Genomic DNA, 24691 nt, shown 5'->3' on the forward strand with positions numbered 1-24691 from the left:
AAAAAAAAAAAAATTCAAAAACAATTGTCAATTTCAGGAGCCAAATGTTACTTTCTCTTGTTGGTCCATCATATTTATAGTTATATGTGAGTCTAGTACAATTATTAATTATATGAATGACAAATAAACCAAAGAACAGAGAACCTAGTCACAATGATTTCCTGAAATTAAAATGGAAGGTTTTCATGGCCCAGGCATTATCCTCAACTAGAATTTCTAAGCTACATTTGTAACAATCAAGCTTCTCTCACTACAAATGTTTTTTTATGTCTTTTCCCTAGAGATACAAATAAAATGTTCCTCGAATTGAAACTCATATGAATGTACCAGATTAATATCTGAGGTCTCTAAATGGTCTTTTAATATGCTAAATTCATTACAGGGTTATTTAATCATTGTTACTACCACTGACACAAACTCCTTACCTAAAGGAATACGTGTACAAAGCACTTAGTATTTTCTTTTAAAGAGCCTGGTTTTTTGTTTTTTAAGTAACTCACTGCCCAGCAAACAGTTATGTTGTATCGTAATCAATAACAGAAATAGCAATACAGGTTCCCTTACATCATTGAGGAAGTACTTTAGAGTAAACATAACTGTAAAATACATTTCTATAAAGTCAGTCTATCTTCATAATGACTTACATATAAAGTGGTATATATAGTATCAGAGTGGGGAAACCCCAATTCTGAATGAAAAACTGTGGGACAGGATATAGGGTCAGTGTGCTGGCCAGCCCGATGGCCTGCTGGCATGTGGTGCTCACGTCTTGTGTCAGAGGTTGCCTGTTGAGGGTACAATTTTCTCCTAGTAATCATTTACTCTGGTGCTCCCTCTCTACTTTGGGACACCAGCACATTCCTGTAAGGCATGGGAATTTCTTTGAGGTCTACTGGTATTTTGACTGCACATTTACAAACTCTAGAAATTTATAACTGTTCCATCCCAATGACAGTATATTAGGTTCTTTAATGGACATTGTGAAGATGTCAGACAGAGGCTCCACTGTGTGTTCAAGGTATCCTACGTTAGAAACTCCTTTTACCCTGGGGCATTTTCTTTTTATAATTTTCTACTTTAGTTGTTTTCTTGACTTAGATCCCACAGGAATTTTCCTTAAAAAAAAAAAAAAAAAAGCTAACCAGAAGCCTGGTGGTTTAAACTCACCAGCCATACCTTGGAAGGAAGATTGGGCAATCTACTTCTGTAGAGATACTGCCTCGAAAACCCAAGAAGGGGTCGGTATGAATCCAATTGACTCAACGACAGTGAGTTTGGGGTGTTTTTTTTTTTTTTTTTCCTTTTTTTTTTTTTTGAGGTGGGACCTTGTCTCATTCACCTTTCTGAACCTTGGGCTGTAACAAGCCTGGTACGTAGTATGCGTTCAACAGGTGTTTTCAGAATGCATTTTACTAAGCAGTAGGAGCACGAGGATTATTTATGTGGAAAGGAAGACTGGAGGAAGTGAAGATTTGGAGCAGCTCTGCCAGTGTTTGAAACAACTAAAGTGTTCAGCGGGCAGTCCCAGCAGCAGCAAGAAAGACAGAGTATTCTTCTTTCTTAGCTATACCACATGTTGGGAGTGTGACATTAGGCACATACTTCATTTCTCTGTGCATATGTTTCCTGACCTATAAAGTAGGACACCTGTCTTACATAGGATCTATGTAATTTGCCAAGCAAATACTGAATTTCATTTTCTTCCCTCTTCCTTCATTTATGGTGAATATTGAGGGACCTGTGCATTGTTTAAAACATCCTGTAAAGCATAATGAAGCCCCTTCTGTAGTTTCAAGTAGTCTTTAATCCACAAGATGGCAAATAAACAATTAGTATCTATTCTTTTCTTTGTGTTATTCTGTTTAATGCAGACAACTCGAAAGACACCTGGAACACTGTGTGACAGAACACCATGTCTAGCTAAAGCAAAAGCAGTGACATTTTTGGAGCTTTCTGTACCAGTACGATGTACGGTTTATATTTTCCTGCCAAGTTGGGAATTCCTCCTCTAACTTGAAAGAGAATTCTGAATTCAAAGGGAAAGATGCACAAAAAGGAATTGGTCTCTGGATTCTGAAGAGCCTGTGTTTCAGTAAATTAATATCCCATATGTGCAAAAGTGAGACTTTTAACATTCCAGCAAATTGTTGTGCTTTAGAATAAGTAGTGAGGAAGAAAAAAAAAAAAAAAAGAGTAAGTAGTAGGCATCCTGTCTCTGAGGCAAGGGCACTTCTGAGCAGCACATTGTTACTTATGTCCCAAGTGAGGACCTCCAAGGGCAAGCCACAGATAACATGGTGACTGCGTGTCACCCCTGGTGGGTCAGAGATGCTCGTGATTCCACCAAACACTGCACGCTGTCTTTATAGTAGAGCCTGTTGTCCATTTGGCTGGGTGTTCATATCAAGAAATCTACATCCCTCAAGGCTGAATGTAAGGCTTGAACTAGCATCCCAGAGAAAAAGGTCAGCACTTTGATACACAGTTCCTACAAAATGGAATTTTAATGAGCAGAACAACCCGATCTTCTTGCTCAGAAAGCAGGTGACTTTGTTCTTTTCATGTTTTAACATTTCACTAGCTCAACATCTCCTCTTTTATTCTGGCACTTCTCCTCAAAGAACTGAGGAGGCCAACTGCACCTCCCCGAACTGTTCTCTCATCTAAGATGTTTGACTTAATGTGTTTAGGGAAATCTTGGAAGGGTGTTTTGAGGTGATCACAGTTTGTTGATCTGGAATTCTTCATTATTAGTGAGGAAATGGTCAAATTCAACCTAACTGATTCAATTTGGTGTGATTGGGGAGCATTTGGCCTTTTGTACTTGATAATATAAACCCGTGCTATTCTTTGTCTTATGGACTCATTGGAGTGGCAAAGGAAGAAATGCAGGAGACAGAAAGCTCTGAGAGATTCCTAAGAGTTAAATTAAAGGCCAAACCTTTGATGTATGCTTTCACCCACTTAGAGAAAATATACTTAACTTCAATTCCTATTTCCAAAAATAAAACTTTTGTTTCTACACAATACCTGATTGTTAAAACTCAGACTGCAAAGACAAAATTTGGGGAATTTTTCTTCCTTATAAACAGATACATGTGGGTGCTTTTGGGCACAGTCCCAGATTCTCTCTAAAGTTGCTGGGCGTCCACATGTGCATAAGTGACCAGTATAGCATCACCTCCTGACTGTACTGAGGGCAAACAAGGCTTTTTAATGGACTCTGTCATAGTGTTACTATATTGAAAAGCCAAAAATTTTAAGGAACATTTTTTCTTTCCAACTCTTTTGTCTGTTGCCTGAAAGATAGGTGTTAAAACCCTGTCCTCCCTCTCTTGTATTTACCTTATTCACTCAAAAACTCTTTGGGAGGATAGAGGAAAGGTTCAAGAATAGACTCTCTTAATCCCACTGCTAACCCATTGCTCATGTACAGGGAGTAACTTTCTCGTAGAGCCTCTCCTTATTAACAGCAAAGCCTTTTTTAACAGTTATCGGATGCTCATTTCTAATGCTCAACAAGGACTGCGCTCAAATACGTATTCTGCTCTTATTGCAATAGCACTGTGTCACAACAGTGAAAAACTCTGGCTTTGGAAGAAACTCGAGTGTGTCAGAGACTGTACTCTATCACAGATGAATGTGTACTCCCCGGTCTGAGCCTGAATTAGAAGTACATCGTAGATGCATGGTGCATTGGACAAGGAACACATGCATGCATTTAAATCACGTATATCTTACTTTTTTACTGATGTAATTGTGAAATATGTTCTTTTTGCATTCATAATTAGGGGGTGGAACAGATGGTGAAGGCTTAGTTTAAAATAATCTGTCATTAAAATAACCTAGCCTACTGGTAATTCTTCACTCTAACTGGAGTTAGGTCAGAGGAAAAGACTTTGGGTAATTTTTTCCCCTTCTGCATTGGAATGTGGAAGAAAGAAATACTGATTTCAGAGCAGTTGTCTACATGAAAATTGTCCCTATAAGGGCACCATAATAAGATTTCACTCTGAGAAATTTGGCTGTAGTAGAATATGCATGGGAAAAAAAAAAAGGCAGAGACAAAACTCCTTTGACAAATATAAATCCATTTAGCACAATGCATTAAACATTAGTATACCTTCAATCACAATGCTATAGTTAGTTTCATACCCTGCAAGGAAATAACCTCATCATTTGACAAATACTGTTAGAGGCACTCAGCTTTTGGGGTTAAGAAACTGTGCTTTACACTTTATATGTTACACTGATGTCAGGGGATATAAATTATAATTACAGGCATTATTATTCAGAGATGCTGTAGCTCCTGACTTCTTTATCCGAGCCTCACGCCTTGCATGTGTACCTCATAGACTTACTGGATGTGACAAAGGAAATCTCTGATCAGCCCTGTCTGGATGGCTTAGAACTGTTTTCAGTAATAAGAAAACTGTCTTGATAAATCAGATACTTGCATGCCTTTAAAATGTCTGTTTTACGTTTCTTCTAAGATTTTGTTCTCCATCTGCTTTGAGGAAAGCAGATAGATTTCAGCATGGCTTTATAATAAATCTTCTCGAGGAGGGACTAGCATTAACATTTGTGTAGGTTCTTTTTCATCTTAATCCAACCTTAGTTAATAATCAGAAAATTCTACATAGTGGGTAAGAAGATGTAATTAACCCTTTGACCTGAGAATCTTAATTAGCCCCTGTTGAAAACAGTGGGCAGTTAAAAAAAAAAAAAAATTAAAAAGTAGCCTGCAGTGATTGAAACAGCACAGTATATAATAGCTTTCTCAATGCAAACTTTAAAAAATATTCCACAGAACTTTCAGATTAATCACTTTTGGTTTCCCGAGATTGACTGAAGATTTCCCTCCTCTTACCTTTTTAAATCAAGACACTCAGACCAACATTGGTGCTACTCTTAAAACTTTTCTAAGCAACAAACATAGCGAACAGTAGACAGGAGTGACTCTGAAGCAGAAGATAATGGCTAAGTGACCTTGCCAATCCACTATATCCCTTTCTTTGTTGTAAGGGTAATCAAACCTGAATTGTGGATATATAGATATAATCTATTGAAATGATAAACATGAAAGTGAAAAATAGGGTTAATTAAGCAGTTTTCTTTTTTGTTTTCTACTTCTATGATGAAAAGAAACTGACCTGACTAGCTTCCTTCTCCCCCTCCCCCCCCCCAAATTGGCTGATATGTTTAATTGCATTGACTAGATGTCTTGGTGTCATGTAGACACAGCCTCATTTTAATCTCACCAGGAAATTGGAACATTTGTTGAAACCTGTGTTTCTGCCGAACAAAACTGGCCATTTCTTAGATCGCCACTGCTTAATAGCATCAGATGTTTAGCCTCCAGATACTCCTGTACCCTGTATGATTCCCAAACTTTCTGTCATATTTTAGTAAACACAAATGATAGGATCTAATGTTAAAAAGGATACTCCCCTTTAGTGAGAAAGTAAAGGATGTGTGTAGATGGCAAATGGCACATCTGTTCAGGAATAGCACTGCACACTTTGGGGACTGCAAGGAGCCCTGGTGGTGCAGTGCCGAAGGCATTTAACTACTAACCAGAAGGTTGGTGGTTCAAACCCACCAACTGCTCTGTAGAAGGAAGATGGGACGATCTACTTCTGAAAGATTTACCACCTTAGAAACCCAATGGGGGTTGCTACAAATCGGAATCTATTCAATGGCAATGTGTTTGGTTTGGTTTATAAAAGAATCCAGGCTAACTCTGATCTTCCAAAAATCAGGAGATATCCCAGACTATATTAGAAATCAACTGGCATTTGAATCTGCAAATAATCTAATAGTTCCACAAACGAAGTTCCTGAAGAAAACAATACCCCTTCCTCTTAGTCATTCTTGCTTGTGTGATATAAAGGAAAGAGCATTGAACTTGGAAATGAACTGGATTTAGTAAGTCTTGATTGACCACTTAGTTTATGCCAACTAGACAAAGATGGGTAAGATTATGTCCCACCCTTGAGAAATTCAGTTTAGTTGGACATTGAATGAATAAGCTGCTTCGCCTCTCTGTGCCTCAGTTTCCTCACCTGTAAAATGAGGTTTCGAACTGTAGGGGATTGATTATCTTCACACAAGTTTCAACCATTCTTATTTCTGATCTCTAAGCTACCCTCCAGTTGCCACTGCCCTCCATAGAACATGCCTGTGATTTCTTTCCGTGTTGTCAAAGCTTTGGGAACATGGCTCACACATTCTCTGTAATTATGTGCCAGCCAGTGGTTATTAGGTTGGATGGAAAACCTAGTAAGACTCTTTTCTCCATAGGGAAGGTCAAAAGAGGGAGGAGGTCCCTGGTACATATTAGTTACACTAAAGAGACAGCTTGTTTGAGGTGAAGACATGTTGAAATGATATCCTTCCCAAACTTTGGAAAGAAAATTTTTCTCTCTCCCTTTGCATTGGTTCAGAGTGAGGTTCCACTGTACCATATTCTAGGCTTGAAAGGTTGTATCTGACAGAGCTCCAGAGGGGTTGGCAGTTGTGTCAAAGGTTTAAAAAAAAAAAAAGAAAAGAAGAAAAGAAAAACCCTCAGTACTTTTAGGCAGTGTTCTATTCTCTGTCCCATAAATAGGTCCAGAGCAGGTATTATGGAGCAGAGGTAACCAGGTGACCTCTTATAGAAGTGACTTAAGAATTATCTTGTTATTCTCCTACTCCTAATGATAGAATTCTGTCATTTGAATAAATAATTCAAAAACAAATGATGAAGTTTAAGAAGCCATAGACTGCTTCCTCAGTATACATATTTTAACTTTAGAAATGATATGAACGTTTATCTTTCATTAATTCATGCATATCAATTAGGTAGTCTTTGTTTTTAATGGAAGGCAGTTATAATGTATTGAATCTGACTGTCGGTATTCACAACCTTACTCACTTACTAGACAGAGAACAGGCACCTTGTGTAACCTCTCTGATCCTCAATTTCATCATATATAAAATGCATGTAATATAATTACCTCATAGGATACTTGTGACAATTCATGTACAGATATGCATTGCTTAGCTTCCACGATACATTCTGTGAAATAGGATGTTACCTGATTTGGACGTTGTGCAAACACCACATTAAAACTCTGTGGGAGCCTACTTCTGGTCATTCTTGTTGCAGTTGCTGCTGCCACTGCCACCACTGGAACTGCTGGCAGAGGCTGGAGAAACTGGCAGTGGCAACAGTAGCAGTGGCAGCAGAAGTGGAGCAAAAGGGTAAGGAACGGAGCCAGCCCTGACCCACCTGCCGTTCCTCTCCCAGGAGGAACAGGAACAGCCCCCCTACTGCAGTGTCCAGTGTGGTCCAAACTGAAGTTAAGTAACGTACACCTGTAAACTGCTTTGTTGTTGTTTGTTGTTATGGCCCTGACTCATAGCGACCCCTCCTTGGGTTTCCGAGGCAGTATCACTACGGAAGTAGGATTGCCCAACCTTCCTTCCGAGGAGTTTGGTGGGTTTGAACCGCCAGCCGTCTGGTTAGCAGGCAAATGTCTTAGCCACTGTGCTACCAGAGCTCCCTATAAACTGCTTAGCACATATCATTTAATAAATGTAAACCAATGTTACTGCACTATCTTTACTAAACACTTGTTTTGCTTTTTGTGGAACAATATGATGTGACTTTTGAATTGTTTGTAGGATCCACTCAATTTGGAAGAGGGGTCTGGATATCACCCACAGTTTTATCTACAGTGAAAACAGATCAGGAAATGTGGAAATCCAAATCTCATATACACATTTAAATACATATATGGTCATAGGCACATACACATACATATTTACATATACACCTGCCTGCAAATATTTCATACAAAAATATTTCCCCAAAACTTTATATTTTAGGAGACTGACATTATTGTTGAGATTTGAAGCAGTGAGTGTTTCCTACAGAATTTTACATGGTTCTTCCCCCTTTACATATTTTAAAAATGTCTTTAATCTAGTGTTTTCACATACCTTTTTCCCAGTGTGTATTTCCTGTATTTCCAGATTTATAACCTAACACTAGTTAGCACTAGTAACTTTGTTAACACTAATAATTTTACAAATTTCTTTTCCTGTGGAAGCAGTACTTTTGCCACCTACCTTGTTAAAAAAGATAAACAAAGCAAAACAGAAGATGAAAGGATAATGGAGGGTATAAAATGCTGGATTATAAGAATTTGGAACAAATTTATTCTCAATTTGAGTGGTATATTGCAATTGAAGTCCATGAAGATTTATGCCATTCCTGAAACTGAAAAAGCAACCCTTCATTTGGAAAGTGGACTGAGGTTTGAGGAGTTACGGATGATACAGATGATGGGTAGCATCCTCCCCCTTTCATCTTTTGTTTCCATTGCAGGAGTTGTAATAGAAACTACATCAATCACAAAAAAACTTTAATATAGACTTTTGCAAAGAAGGATTACAGTTTATAAGGTTTCAGACTATAAACTTTCACCCATAATGTATTGACTTTTTCTGTTTGTTGTAATACAATAGGCCCTGGAAGCAAGGAGGGTATAATCCTTTACTAATTAGCAAATTATCGATGACTATTATAGTTCAAGTGGTGATTTGACTTGTTTTCATATAGGAACCCCTTTTCTTTTACCTCATTATAACGTCTATTCAGTTATTTAATGGAGAATCTTGTTTATTTTATCTTAGTAAACACTAAATCAAAAAAAAGAAAAAAGTGGTCTCATAAAATCAGCATGATTCTATTTTATGCATGAATATAACATATCTTGATATATCACAATGACAAAGAATTAAGAAGTCCCTGAAATAAAGGAAAGCTCCTAGTTTTAATTCAGACCTTTAGTTTCTTCATATATAATACCATATTAAAAGATCTTAGAACTTTTCTTAAACATGAAGAAAAAAGTCCTAAATTCAATGTGTATTGCTTTGTATTAACTATCTTATTAATTAATTCTTCATCGTATATACTTATTAACTTATTTATGTCTCTTTTTTTTTTTTTCCTGCAGTCCCTGGATGGATTTGTATTTGCACTAAATCAAGAAGGAAAATTTTTGTACATTTCTGAAACAGTTTCCATCTACCTAGGCCTCTCACAAGTGAGTAAAACAATTTAAATTCTCTGTGGCAGTTGTGAAAGCTGCTTCAGGCTCATGCTTTTTCTTCGTTGAATGATATTCAGTTTCGTATGAATTATCAAATCTATTATTTAATGGCTTTACCGGGCTCTTCTATGTAGAAAGCTGTGTGTCACTAGTGAATGTTAGGAATAAACTTGTGCTCAAAAACTTTAGTCCCCCTCCCTGCCCCCCAAGGATCATTATTAATTTATTGAGCGCAAATGAAGTTTCTTCCCTCGGTTGTTTTGAACTTTGAAACCTCTGTGCCCAGTAGGAAAGGGACACACTAATAGTGCTTCCCTTGTGCCCTATTACTGCATGTTTATGGAGTACCCTGCATTATCCTGGGAGCTGACACCATGACAGGGAGTCATTTGGAGTCAAGAAATGCTGAAAGAGACCATTAAAATGTGTTGCAGGGAGGGTTCCAGCAAAGGTATATTTTGCTGCCTTTGCAAATGCTTCCTAATGCAGAAAGACAATTTCATAAAATAAGGTAGCCTTTCATTATTTGCAGTTTAATTACTTACACGTGTTTGTCAGAGGTTAAAAAAAAGAAGATGGAGATGGCTAGAGCAAGGGACAAAATCCTGGATGTTAGTGCTTGACATTCCTTTTGAATACAAAAAATTTAGTTCCATACGATTCTGAGATGTGGATTGCATCTACAGAATGCTAAAATATCCAGAAGAAAAGTTTGTAATTCGGCTAATCATCCAGATGTTTTCTCCATAAAAATGCTGCACATCTGCGTATTTGTGCCCATACAGGTGATGGGCTGAGTTTGACCCTTGCATCTGGTGGTTTGGCACGAGGGAAACCCAATCTCAGAGGGAGGGATTGTGTGTGTGTGATGATCTGCCAAGTTGGATAATCTACCTCTCATTCAGTTGCTCCTTGCAGCTAAAAAGAGACAAGATTTGTCTCTATTCTGTTAAGCGAGGTTCACCATAGGCTCACAGCTTCTGAATGTTGGCACAGCTTTTAGGCGACATCCAGCATGGCTGGAACCTTTTGGCTGCTAGTGAATTTGCTGGGTAATAGCTAAATCGAGAAAGACATTGGCAAATAATAAAGAGAGGTATTTGACATTTGAGGGGAGGGTTGGGGGAAAAGGAGCAATGCTGTCAAATTTGATTATCTACTATTGAGAATCCAAACAAGGGTCTATTAACTCTTCCTTGAAGAACACGCAAGCTATTGGCTGCAGTGTGCAGAGTAATTCTATTTAATGTGCATTTTAGCAAGCCAAATGATAGAAACTGAACTATTGTTAACTCAATATTAGTATTCTTGTATCTCATTGAAATCTCTGGTTTTATAATAGCCTTTAATAGACTTTAAGCCTCATCTTAATCTGTTTGGGACCTACTAAGAAGAATCTCCAATTTTGAAGCTGGTATGCCACCATATTGTTAATACTGTATAGAACTGGAAACACCACTGTTTGTTGTTCTGAAATGCCCATATTCATCTGTTTTATGCGTAGTATCCAACAAAGTTTAATAAGCCAGTAAAGAAGAAGGATGAATAATTAGTTTAAGCAGGTAAATGCTAATTAGGGAACTCCTGAAAAGCACCCATTATGTACTAGCTCAAAACACATTTTACAGCCCTAGTTAGTGGTGTAATCCAAATTCTGTCAAGGCAACTGCATTTTCTGTAATTGAGATGTGTATGTTTGCTTTGCATAACAGATGGCTCTGTATGCTTAGACTGATAGCTAGGAAAATAATAATTGCATTATTCTGGCCAAAAGAATATTAGCTCTTGGGTTTTGGCCATTTCAGTCAGTCCTCCTGCCAGCACAGCATATGCACATATATGGATTGGATTTTCAAGGAAATTGATGCATCTGGAATAGTGTGGCCATCTGAAATATCATCTGTTCAAGAAAAATTTGGCTTTAACCCTGTGCTGGTTTCTCCTTACAAGCAGTTTATTTCATTGCTTCTCTAGTATAGCATTGAGTCAACCATTTCCTAAAATCTAAGACAAATAATTGAAGTTTCTGCAGAATAAAGCAGCTGTGTAGACATGGTGCTGTATTTGACAGCTTCAGTGCAGTCAGTCCCTGCTTTTATGTGTGATAGGTTTTTAAGTGCATACCAATAGTCAATATATCGGCTCATGTGGGAGTAGACTCTGGCCAGAATGTTCTGTTGCCTTCTGCTTTTAGTGTTGGCAGAACTGGTCAAATATGCAGGTAGAAGCTGTGAGATGTGAAACAGAAGACTCTATTTGGTAGCATTATACAATGGAAATGGTTAAGTGTAAATCAGAAGAAAGTGGTGTTTTGCATATAAAAATTTATGTATGTAGAATTCAAAACCAAAGTTTAAGAGTAGTTTGGGGTTAACATGCAAATAATATGATAAAATCATAGTATGTTTTTGTTTTATTTTACTGTATATTTTTAAATGCCAAAAGCATGAGGGGAGAATTGGAAGCTAAAATTTTGGGAAAGGGTGTCCAACCCAGTTAAAGTTCAAAGTCCTAATAGGGTAATTGAGATTTCTGAGATGAACCCTTCCCCAGTTTCTTCAATGCCCCTTTCACTTTAGGTGGGCGTGCTCCTGGGTGACATGAAATATAAAATATACTCATAGTTATTTATTTAAGTATTTTCTCTTTTACAAATACACACACACAATAAAAATAATAAAAAACAAACACTTAATTTTAAATAGCACTGTTTCTACTCAGTTTCTACAGTATTGGCTATGTGATTTTATGTTGAATTAAAGACAGTGATAGGAACCTTTAAAATTACAGTCCCTCCCTTCCTTTTTTTTAAAGTTTCTTAAAAAAAACGTTGTGAAAATGGTGCCATTAAAGACTTACTCGGTGAAATTGTTAAGGAACGTTGTGAGCATGTCTTAGTCATCAGTTAATCATAGCAAGCTATGTCTACATTTCTAACTCTCAAGATATTTCTTCCTCAGTTTTATTTTCTTTCAACATGTAAATAAATATGGTGGCTTTAAAATGGCTTATGCTCAGGGAAAAATTAGGATTCCTTTTTGGCTCATGAGAAAATGAAGTAGGGAAACACTACTGAGTATTGCTGTGCAGCATGTGGTAGAGACAGCCAGACTTGATTTTCTCTTATGCTCCGTTGAGTGTACCCGCACCTGGTATCCAGGGTGTGTGCATACTGTTACTCTGTCAAGTTTTCTCATATTGTTATGATGATGGCAATAAAGAACCCTTTTGACTTGACCAGAGATTTATATTTAACAAAAAATTCAGGAAGTGGTTTCAGGTTTTAGAGATATTCACTGTTGACTTGCATAAGGAATGAAGCTGATTCCCAGGTACTCCACATGAGGCCTTACCTTAAGGAGAAATCTCAAAATATCCAAGCTGAATTTGCTTTGCATAGAGAGCAAATGACTTCTTACACCTGGTGAAGGCATTCAGAGCTGCTAAGGACAACTGTTTAGCATCATGGAATAGGCAGAAATTAAAAAGAAGGAAGGAAACAGGTCAGGTTCCTAAACACTAAAAATGTTGCAATGATTTGTAGCCAGCTTTTATTAAATCTCTTCCAATGTATAAAGGGTTTAATCACCATAGAATTCACAAGGGAATTTACATGGTAAATAAGAAGCATTTCTAGTTGATATTAGACTTGAAGCTTAGAGAATTATTTATTTGGTTGCTTCCTCATTCCACAAAGGATTTGAAATAACTTGCATAAATATATACAACAAATATAATGGCAAAATAGAACTAGGGAATCAGAGAAAAAAGAGAAACAAAAGTAAGTAATTTCTTCAAAATCTCACTGCCATCTAGTCTATTCAGACTCATAACAACCACCATTGGGTTTCTGAGGTGGGAAATCTTCATGGAAGTAGATTGCCCCATCTTCCTTCAAACTCAGTGGTGGGTTTGAATCACTGACCTGGTTAGCAGCCAAATGCCTTTCCCACTACACCAGCAGAGAAAATATAAATAAAGTGTATAATAAGGGGTATAAATGATCTGATTAGCTTCAGGTTTAGCTATGAGCTTCCTGGCAATGAAAGCAAAAAGGGAAATATAGTCAACCATCAAAAATAGTGAAGCATAGCAGTTTCTTAAGGAAAGTAAAGTTTTTGCTGGAGCCCAAATCTAAAAATAGCTCTCATATTTATACTGAGACTAACGTGGGTTATGACATAACTATTTGCTTCCATTGGAGCCCAATTTCACAGTAAAGCTGTAATAACTTGGATAAAAACATGAGCATGCATTTGAACATGCATCTCATAAGCAGACAGCAGCCCTTTAGCCTCTCAGCCAAAGACCATCTCAAGAGTGATGTTCTGGCATCCAGTCTTCACAATAGCATTAACTAGTTTAGTACACAACAACAACAGTTTAATGGTTTGTGCGGTTTTAACTTAAACCTTTTCCTGATCTACACTCAAACCCTACACTTTCATTCACATCCTGATAAGAGCCAGCACTCTAGTTGCCAGAGGCAGCAGACATGGGTCCCTCAGTTAACCAGAGGATAAAAATGGACTTGTATGTCCTGAAAACTTCTATCCTTGAAAGTGAGGTGAGAGGCAGTGATCCTGATGTGCACATATGGTAACAAAATGTTTTCAACTTAACATAGAACCCCATTTAAAATAAAAATGAGATCTGATGCAAACTGGGAAATTAACAGATTTTTATAGTTGTGATATCATTAGGAAATAGCATACATGCCAGCTAAGCCCTCTCTTCAGATGTGTTCTAATCACCCCCCACTGCCTCCAGTGCCCAGCATGCATATAATGAGTCACTTCCCTTCTTCTCACCAAGTCCCCACCCTCATATAAGATATTTCCTTGCTATTGTAAGCCAGCCAGAAGGTAGCTGCAGACAAGGTTACAAATTGGCTTGTTTCAAGGCAGCTTGCTGAAAGGGGCAGGGTAGCTGCAGATAATAATAAGAACTAATAGAGGTGAAGGTGAAAGGGGTAAATGGTTGTTTTAAATTTGCTCTTTTTTTTTAAACTATGCAGATATATTTACCATGAACCCCTGTCGTTCATCTCCATATTTTAGATTTCTCTGCATTTGTTATATGGAATGGCAAATAAAATTACAGCTACAGCACACAAGTACAAGGTCAAATAAATGACAGAGCTCAGTCTATTTGTGAAGCTATTCTGAAAGGGAACCATGGTGCCAAATGTGGTTTATTTGAATAATAAAGAAGAATTAGATTCCCCTGATAACTTGGCTGAGGGCCGATAAATCACTGGAGGTTAAAGATGCTTTGCAACTGCCATGTCTTTCGTTTGCTTTTCCAAAGTGCAAGCTTCAACTCTTCCATTCTACGTTTTTCAATGCAAATCAAGTTAAGGTTAGTATGTGGTTAATACCCTCACTTCCGTGCTTGTAAAAGATATATATTTCTTTAGTGGGGTGAAAAAAAGAAGACATTAGCTTTCCTTACAAGTCATTACTCTTGTTTGGCATCATCACATCCTAGAGAACTGGAATATAAGGGGGGAAAGGTATTATTTCAACACAGCAGAGGGAATAGAATAATGGAGCCAAGTGTTGGCATTTGTGCTGTTAGTGTTTTAAATTTATTCAAGGCTAAGCTGACTTGAGTTCCTTCAATACGTGAATGCATGTAGCCTTCCAAATATCAGTTGCTTTGTGGCCTCTCTTTTAAAAGTCTTTCAAATAAACAAAACCTTAATTTAAATAAAAAATAAGAGAGTATAATTTTCTGCAGCTTGTGGTTTTTTTGTTTGCTTGTTTGTTTTTACAGGAAGTCTGCATTTTCCTCCTGTACTAATCATAAAAAGTTCATCACTTCTTGGTGTAACAAAGAAAAATGCCCTTTTGAATGTGGAGGCTCTAAGGGTTTAGAGACTATTGAGAAAATATAAGTATCAAAATAATTCAGAAACAGTACAAGGCACAGTGGCACATTATCAATTTACAACATTTAAATTGATAAATGCTTGGTGGTGAAGGCCTACAAGGGCACTTTGAAAAGCAAATAGCGACCTGGTGAAGAAATTGATTTTTCCCCCCCGAAAATGACTGCATGATGCATCATTTGACTGCATGCTGTCCGAGTGCTTGACAGAGATAATCTCAGCAATCCCACGGGTGACCTTATCGTTCTCACCAGGGCAACTTTGTCTATGCTCTGACTTTGTGCATGTCAAGGTTCCTCCCGGCAGGATCCTTCAGGGAAAAAGTTCCTCTGTTCGATCCAGATATTGAACTGCTTGCTCTTCTCCTTTTCCCCCACCCCGCCCTCCCAAATAAGCAAACACTCCTCTTTATTTCATCCATAATTATGAATGAGCCAGGCAGAAGAACATAGCCCTGCACTCTGGATCTTTGTTGAAGCCCCTATTACCTTTTAGTTTGCATAGTTCTTAGGAGATAACCTATATTGGCAGGCATCTTTTTTTCTCAGAGAGAGTAGAAAAATTCCTTAACATTCTTCTAGAGTATGTTCTCATCTGTAGCAAGGTGGAAAAGCATAACCATTTTGTTCCTCGTAGTTGAGGTTTTATTTTTTTTTTTTAACTTTCCATATAAACTTTACACAGGAACGATTCTCAGCTCTCTTAATTCATACATACTCGTTTCTTAGAATATTATCTCGCTCACTACCCAATGATTCTAGGTAGTCCTCTTGGAACTTGAAAATTATGTTAACAATGACCTAGACCTAGATACCACATCAGTCTATGCTATTTGGCTTTCAATCCCAGTGGCAGCCTCTGCTCCAGAGATTTGATGTAATCCGAAAGGTTTCCTTGGGACCACTGGCGTTTAGAAAGTATTTTCTGCCAGAGAGGAATAATTGACAATTTTTTTATGTTTACAAATTTTCTGTTGATATACATGTATGTGTGTGTGCGTCTTTTTATCAGTAATCTTCCTGCCACCCAGCTGGTCATTGGTAATTACAATTCTTGATTAGCCCTTCATGAAAGCAGCAAATACCCTGTCTGGTTTGGCCCCCTGAAGCTACAGTCTCTACTGCCTTTGACACCCTCAGTTCACCATATTCAACCCCTTTTACCTCCTTCTTTCATCCACAACATTAATTCTGAGTGAACAAGACGTGCTTCCTTGCTTTTGACAAGATTTGCTGCAGTCTCATGCGACAAAAACCCAACACTCATTCCAGATTCAGAAAGTAGGATTTATAACAGCATTTTAATTTAATGTTGGATGTCGAACATATAAAGAGATCACAGTAGTACTAGAGCTGAAAATTGATGCCTTTTTTATTAGTGTCCTCTCAGAAGTGGGTGAGTCGCTGTTTGTGCAATGGAGCACAGAGCAGCACAGTCAGATGAATGAGGATATGCTATCTGCAAGGAATCATATTTCAAGCCACTGTCGGCCTCTATTGATGTGCTCAGAGTTGAAAGGTTATGCTAGTAAATGCCATCTGAATTTCCAGCATTAGAAATCGGTAGAATAATCTGCTGGCTGTCACTTTATGCTCAGCCTAAATACGCTGCATGGGATGTTTTACTTATTTTAACTCAAATTAATTTCTTGCTACTGCTGCATTTCTTTCTATCCTTCATGCTTTCATCAGTCCCCAAATGGGACTGATTTTTAGCAGGTCTTCAGAGTAGACCAAAATCTCTGAAAGAAAGAAAAAAAGAAATTTGCGTCCTTGTACATGAGAATCGTGTTGTTCTTATTTATCCCTTTGAACATATTTTATCAGGCAGTGAGGCTAAAATACAGGAAGTCTGTATGCAAAGGGGACTTTTCTAATTAGACTGAACCACAGGATCTCAGGACAGTAAAAGATAGGCTCCCTAGTTTCCAGTATATAAATTGAACACCTTCTATATCGCATCTTAATTTCTGGAGTTAATGTGAGCAAGAGAAGAAAGAAAATGGAATATCTGTATTTCATGGTATCAGAAAATCCAAAGTCCGGGGAAAAAAAAAAACCTTTTAAGGAGCTAGCTTGTTTTATTTGTGTAGCTAGAACTGTATTTCCAGATTCGTTTTTAAGGTAGAGCAGTGAGCAAAAGTAAGATTAAGAAGGAAATTTAGTCATCATTCTAAGTCCGTAATTTATTCATTTTTAAATAATGAAACGGTGTTTTTCTGAATTAACCCATGTATTATTCATGCAGGCACTGGCAATGTAATGTCCCCGGTTTTCTGGAAAGCAATGTACATTTCTTTGCCTGTCAAGCAGTATTTTCTATATAGTATTAATTTAATGGCTTATTTTATTATGCAAAGTTGGAAAGTAAAGATAATGTCTGTCCATAATGTGGTGCTTATAGAGGCAATATATGCAAAATAATACCTCTATACCTAAGCCAACTATCCTTCCTCAGTTAGTCTGGCCCCTATGAGAGTGATGAGCAAATGCAAACTGCTCATATGAAGAATAAGAAATAACTTGACCTTCTGGGAAGGAGGTCATAAAATCGTTAAATTCATGTGAAATCCAAATTTCATTTCTACACACACATATTCAATCTATATCGAGCTTAGCTGTTACATAAGAAGGCATGGTTTTCATGGCAGGAGTAACATAGCAACAATTTCAGTGATAATTTCAGTTGGAATATAATAAGGAAATTGACTTTAGGTTTTTGCATAAGTTCCAGAACTAGGCTGATAACCTGAAAATTGATGCCAGTTTTAGACAACAAATGCCCTGTGGCCTTTTATAATTCTTATCCCCACCCCCATTGGATGACTGTCTAAAGATATAATCTCTTTTTCCTAAATAGTCATTTTTAAAGAGACTGATAACAGTTGTCCCAAAGATTTACAGCATCTTTTGCTGTATCTTTGTGTAAATGTATGTCTAGTCACATGCCTACATACATATAAATGGACAAAATTTGTTTCTCTCTGCTTTGGCTTTCCTGCATTTTGTCTATTGCTATAAATAAGTACCAAAAATGATTCACTAAAGCAGCACACCAGGTTTTCCTTTGGGTGTCTCCTCCTCTTCTCAGCCTCTTACAGCAGCAAATTTACCACATTCAATAATAAGACAAAAACTTTCTCTGATGCCATTAATTCTTAATGTACTGGCAGATGAAATCTATTGCTTTCAATAACTATGCAAACTTTTTGAGAGCAAGAGAATATGTGCAGAAAGAAGTTTTCACTGGTAAGGAAAAAAAAGTGATCTGAGATGTGAACATTTTCAGGATAATTTAAGGCCCTAAATAGATGTGACACAGAATAACTGTGGGCCATGCATGGTGTTTGATAAAGCTCAGAAGTATGTCAGTAATATAGCAGTTGGATGCCAGGTGAAGAATCAGAGAATCTTGGTTTTAGAGAAGCAAGCTTTATGTCAATCAGCCGTCTTCCTTTTGGACTTCTCTCTCCAATGAAGCATTGTGTTAAGACACAGGCCACTCCTTTTCAGGAATGCTTTGCCAAAAACTGTAGAAAATGTCTCTCATTGGGGAAAACCTAAGGGTTTAAGAGTATACACATAAAGGATGGTTACATGAACCTGAGTTTTATTATCTTTTTGTTGTCTGGTTTGACTTGCAGGTGTTTTGTTCCTACTATGTTTTGTTAGATGCTTCAATCTGTTTAAATGAAGTTCTTGGTGGCTAAATGTAATACTTACTAGGAGCATAACGAACATTTATACAAAATTTTCTTCGCTATGTATGGGGGGAGAGAGGGGACAGAAGTGTTTCCAGAAAGCAGGAATGGTAGCATTAGCTAGAATCTGGTTCTTGCCCAGGTAATGGCTTGCTTTGTTTTAAGGACCATTAAGACTAGCAAAACTGCAAAATGACTAAATAAAGATCATTTGTATTACAAAATATTCCTGTAAGTGCTGAGTTCTTTTCTTGCTTTTAAATGTCCATGCATAAAATCATTATCTCTTTGATACAAGCAAAAGGGAGTGAAAGAAAAGGAGAGAGGTACAGGATGCAGAGGCTTTCAATTTTAAGATTTTAAGGTCAATCAGAAATGAGTATGTGGCAAATGAGATTCTGTTAGCACAAAACTTTTTAAGAGCAAGCAGGGTTCACTGCACCTATTAGGGTAAGCATGGGATCACCTCTGCTTTGGTTGCCAAGTGTAACTGGAATGTTGTTTGCAACTTGATCATCTGGACAAGGGTAACATGATCAGACTATTTATTGTAGTTGCCCAGGATCACTTCACACTGTGCAGCAGAGATTTTTGCATGCTTGTGATGGCCCGTCTACATATCTTTGCGAATTAGAAAAGTCTGCACATCCCTGATGACAGAAGATGCAAATTCAAGGAAAATAATAGGTGAGACTGGGAGCCAATTCCCTGAAATAAAAGAAAAGAAAAGAAAGAAACATAATTTTTCCAGTTCATTAATTAAAATTGACATTGCAGGGGTTTGCAAAGACCAAGAAAGGACCGTGCCATTTCACTACATTTCAAAACCTTTTCACTTGAGCAGACAAGTAAATCATGCAATTACTGGGACTCATTCAGCTCTTTAGTAAAAACACAGGCTTGCAACCTTGGGTGTAGCATACATTGAAATTAGAGGAGTTGAACTGAAGATATTTCTAAAATGTCACAACTGCTCCATGACACTGGGTGATATGTTTATCCATTCATTATCACTGAGAACACCTGGGGCGGTGCTCAGGAAATCAGATAGTGCCTTTTAAAATAATTATAAAAGAAGCATAGATTAGCAGGCTGAGGGGAAAATAGACAATCCTAAATCACGATGTTGCTAATTTTGATCTGTTTGGGGCATCAGCTTCCAAGTCACAACAGTGTAAGAACTGACTGCAACTGTCAGCAGCAGGGAGGAGAGAGAGTGCCAAGTCTGACTATTTCTAAAAAGCACATGTTTCCTGGAGATGAAATGCAAGCATTCATTTTCTGTTTTATAAAATTAAGACACTCCACTGGTGGTGTCTCTTATTTGTTGGTTTCTGGTTTGTTCCTTTTGTCTATTAGACTTTCAGTCTTAGGAGAAGCAGGAGAAAGAGTTCTGGTCTGGGAACCAGGGCATTTGGGTTCTAGTCTTGCCTCTGCTACTAATCAGGCCAAGTACCCTTGGAGAAGCCTGTGTCTTAATTTTTCTTAAGTGCAAAGTGAAGAAACGGTTTCTTAGGTGCCTTCATCTATAAGATGTGTGCTCTCTGCAATTCATTCAACACTGGCCATTTTCTTGTAAGCAGTAGGGTAGGGGTGTGCGGAGGGAAGCCTGGAAGAAGTAGGCTATTTTATTTTTAACCTTCAAAGGAATTTAGTTGAGCAGATGCTACCTTGAACTAGTCAGAGTAGAAAAGAAATGATACGGCTTTTAAAGGGCACATCTAGCATATCTACTGGGGTAAAGTAATTCTGGCAATGCTTCAAAGGATATAACTTTTGATGGTAAAATAGGTAGGCTATGGAATGAAATTACATATGGCAGGCTGTCAAAGTCTCCTACACTTTCAGTACATTTATATAAGTGCAAATGGAGGCTGCTTAGATGGAGTCCCTAGCAATTTCCTGCTAAGACTGCTTTCAGATTATCTGATATTATTTGACTAAATTATCTCTGCAGAAGCTGAGGACAACTTTTATGATCAAATATTTTGAAATTAGTTTTCCTCGTTGGCAGATTATCTGAAATATGAATTGCTCTCGTTTGAGCACTTGAAATTGTGAAAGGCTTTTGGTAATAGCAATTATATAAAAACAAGGGTACTGGAGTGCTGTATATCATGCTGAAAGGGATATGTTTATAGGTCAGTGATGTCAATAACTGTAGTTCTCCCAGATACCTCATCGTTACCCTTTTATTCCAGGCTAATGCAAAGGACAGACTGACTTTCTTTTTAACAAGGGTATTTCATTTCAGAGACTAAATACTGACTTTATTGACTCTACACATTTAAACATAATCAATTCATATTTATCACATTTCTCAAACATTTTTATAGGATGCCTGAGGATTCAAAAAAAAAAAAAAAGTAGGAAACATTGAAAATGTGTAGAGTTCAACACAATTCTGAGGCATCATTATCAATATGATTGCCTAGTACATTGCTGATGCAGTCTCTGCAAAGGGTTCCTTTTACTCTGTGGATCTTGTCTGTTCTTATTTAGAGCCTCACAGTTGCCAATAATTATAACTAACATCTCTTATGCCCTCGCTATGTGCCAGTCACTATTCTAACAACTTTACTTCTGTTACAGTTTATAAGCTGACTAGTGTTAGGTACAATTGCTATTCCTAATATATAGATAAGGAAACTGAGGCACAGTGGTTAAGTAGCTTGCCCAAGGTGATGCAACTAGTGAGTGCCATTTAAACCCACTCAGCTTGACTCCAGAGCCCCCACTGTTAACTATTGTTGCTATGTTGCTTCTGTTGTATTGTTGTTAGGTGCCACCAAGTCAGTTCTGACTCATAGTGACACTGTACAACAGAAGGAAACAATATCCAATCCTGTGCCACTTTTACAATCTTTTCTTTGTTTGAGCTCATTGTTGCAGCCACTCTGTCAATCCATCTTGTTGAGGGACTTCCTCTTTTTCACTGGCCCTCCACTTTTCCAACCATGATATCCTTCTCTAAGAACTGGTTCTTCCTGATAACATGTCCAAAGTACAGGACGTGAAATCTCACCATGTTCGTTTCTAAGGAGCATTCTGGCTGTCTAGGTTATCAGCAAACAGAATTATTCAAGTTTTATGGGTTAAGAGGCACTGAGACTTGAAGTAATTAAGCATCCTGCTCAGAGCTGTAAAACAGCTCACAATGTCAAGGAATAAAAATGAACCTCTAAAAAACTGGTAAAATTACTTAGATACATCTGAAAATTCTAACATTCAACATTAATAAAAATAGTCCAGGATTTAATAGTAGGACCTAATAATCAATGAGAATCTAGACACAGGATACCCATGATACTCTCCACATGATTAACGTACATTTATACATGCCTGCACTTAACCAGCACTTACTTACTGAGTGACCCACATGTGCCCAAAATTGTACTCGGAACCGAGACTGCAAAGATGAATGTGGCCTAATCCATGCCCTCAACAACCTAGGGTTTCCCAGATGACATAGACATGGCTATCAAACCAAAAGCTATCGAAACACACAAACAAAAAAAAACTCATTGCCATCGAGTAATTTCCAACTCGTTGTTGTTGTTGTTATGTGCCGTCGAGTCGGCCCCGACTCATAGCGACCCCTCCTTGGGGTCCGAGGCAGTATCACTACGGAAGTAGGATTGCCCAACCTTCCTTCCGAGGAGTGACTGGTGGGTTTGAACCGCCAGCCTTCTGGTTAGCAGTCAAGTGCTTTAGCCACTATGCTATCAGAGCTCCCTTCCAACTCATAGAGACCTGAAAGGACAGAGTGCAACTGCTCCATAGGCAGCCACATCTTTTCTCCTGGAAGGGGCTGCTGAGTTCTGGTGGCTTCAAACCACTGACCTTACAGTTATCAACCAAACATTTAACCACTGTGCCACCATGGCTCCTTAACCGAATTACAAATATTAGGTCTCAGATATCTTAATCAATAATGAATGTCACAAGTTTAATACAGAGGTGCACTATGGAACCAGAGTCTGTGATGACTAACTCTCTGGAGAAGTTGGAAAAGTATTTACAGAAGAAATGAAATCTAGCTCAGGCCTTGGCATATAGGTGGACATTTTCCATGTGGAAAGGGGGAAGGTGGTTGTGTTGGATTGTGTTCTCTAGAGAAACACAAAAACCAGCAAAGTGTATATATATATTTATAGAGAGAGAAAGAGAGAGAGAGAGAGATTTATCTTAGGTAAATGGCTCACAAGCGTGTAGAAGCCGACAAGTTCAAGCTGAAAAGTTCATCTCTGGAGGGGGATGGGGCCCGGAGCCGCCTGGCTTTCGCATGCACGGCAGAGGAGTTCAAGCCACAAAGTTCGTGTCTGGAGGAGATGAGGCCCGGAGCCGCCTGGTTCCCGTAAGCACAACAGAGCCGAGAGAATCAAGCTGGCACGCAGCACGCTGGTTGCTGTTCCCAACAAAGGATGAATCCGAAACCTCCAGGGCGAGCGGCGAGCCGCTCACTCAAGGAAGTATATAGTCCGGAATGCCATTCTTCCAGCTTGTCCTTGGAATAGCATTGCAGGTAGGCCACACCCCTGGGGAAACTCCCCTTGGGCAGACCGGCCGCTCAGAACTCAGTCATCTGATCCCATCATGGGAACCACCACTCACAACTGGAGTCCAGCCAAGTTGACACATCTTCAACTATCACAGTGGTGTTTCAGGCAAAGGGAGGCATAGGTGCAAAGTCATTTTTTATGGTATGAGATGAGTAGGGAAATGTAGCATTGGGCCTGATTAGAAAGAGCCTTGTCAGAGGAAGCTAAGGATATTGGCTTCCTCTTTTAGACCCTGAAAAGCTATAAAATATTTTAAAGGGGAAAGTATGATATTATATTTGTGCTTCAGAATAAAGTAATTCTGGCAAAAAAAAAAAATAGAGGATAAATGGCATTGTCCAATTAAAAGACGGAGAAGTAGTCCAAGGAAAAGATGAAAAAGGCTTACAATAGGTTTAAATAAACCACTTATGGTCGAGTCCATTTCTGACTCATGGCAACCCTGTATGTGTCAGAGTAGAGAAGTGCTGCTAGGGCTTTCAAGGACTTAGTTTTTGGAAGGAGACGTTTGTTTGGTGACACCTCTGGGACTCAAACCTCCGACCTTTCTACCAGGGACTCCTACACTAGGGTGACAGTTTTGTGGTGTGCTGTCAAGTGGATCCCAACTCATAATGACCATATAGGACAGATTAGAACTGCCCCATATTGTTTCCTAGGCTGTAATCTTCATGAGAAGAGATCGTCAGATCATTCAATTAGTGGCTGGTAGGTTTGAACCCCTGATCTTTCTTTTAGCAATTGAGTGCTTAACCACTGCACCACCAGGGCATTAAAAAATCAAATGCATTGTCACCAAGTCATTTCCAACTCATAATGACCCCTCCTTGGATTTCCAAGGCAGCATCTCTACAGAAGTAGATTGCCCAGCCTTCCTTCTGAGGAGTGGCTGGTGGGTTTGAACCACCAGCCTTCTAGTTAGCAGTCAAGTGCCTTAAGCAATATGCCACCAGGACACAGACCAGTGGAAAAGAGAAGAGGATAGATTCAAAAGGGCTTTTTCAGATAAAATCAATGCCTTGGTAACTGATCAAATGTAGTGGGAATTAGTGACAAAGTAGAAAGAAGGCTTGTGCATTTTTATGACTTAGTTTCACCTTGGATATGTGGCAGTTGAGAAGCGTGTGGGACATCCGTTGAATAAAGCACAACAGAGAGCTCAAGGGAGAGGTCGAGATCAGAGTTGCAGACTGGAAAGTGGTTAACATGTAGATTACACCTGGACTCAAAGGGGGCAGGTGAAATTACCATGGAGAACTTGTAGTGCAAAAAGGAGGGAGCTGCCTCCTTCATCCGCTGCTGAATAGCAACATGGAAATGTTCCAATTTACTGACAGGTAGAGGAAGAGAAAGCAGCATATAAAATGAAGCACAAATTATCAGAGAACGACCTGGACAGTACCCTCCTTTAGAAGAACTATAAGAAGTTGTC

General features: G+C 38.4%; 1 protein-coding gene across 1 annotated transcript in view; it reads left to right on the top strand.

Moving 5' to 3' along the window:
• NPAS3 (neuronal PAS domain protein 3) overlaps positions 1 to 24691 on the top strand; it is a 1311878-nt gene that overhangs the window by 942641 nt on the left and 344546 nt on the right. The window contains exon 5 of the mRNA XM_007938532.1: positions 9009 to 9098. Coding sequence (XP_007936723.1) covers positions 9009 to 9098 — 90 coding nt within the window. The remainder of the gene's footprint in view (positions 1 to 9008; positions 9099 to 24691) is intronic.

The sequence above is a fragment of the Orycteropus afer genome, unplaced genomic scaffold (assembly GCF_000298275.1).
Source record: "Orycteropus afer afer isolate SDZICR_OR568_19922 unplaced genomic scaffold, OryAfe1.0 scaffold00051, whole genome shotgun sequence".
NCBI lineage: Eukaryota > Metazoa > Chordata > Mammalia > Tubulidentata > Orycteropodidae > Orycteropus > Orycteropus afer.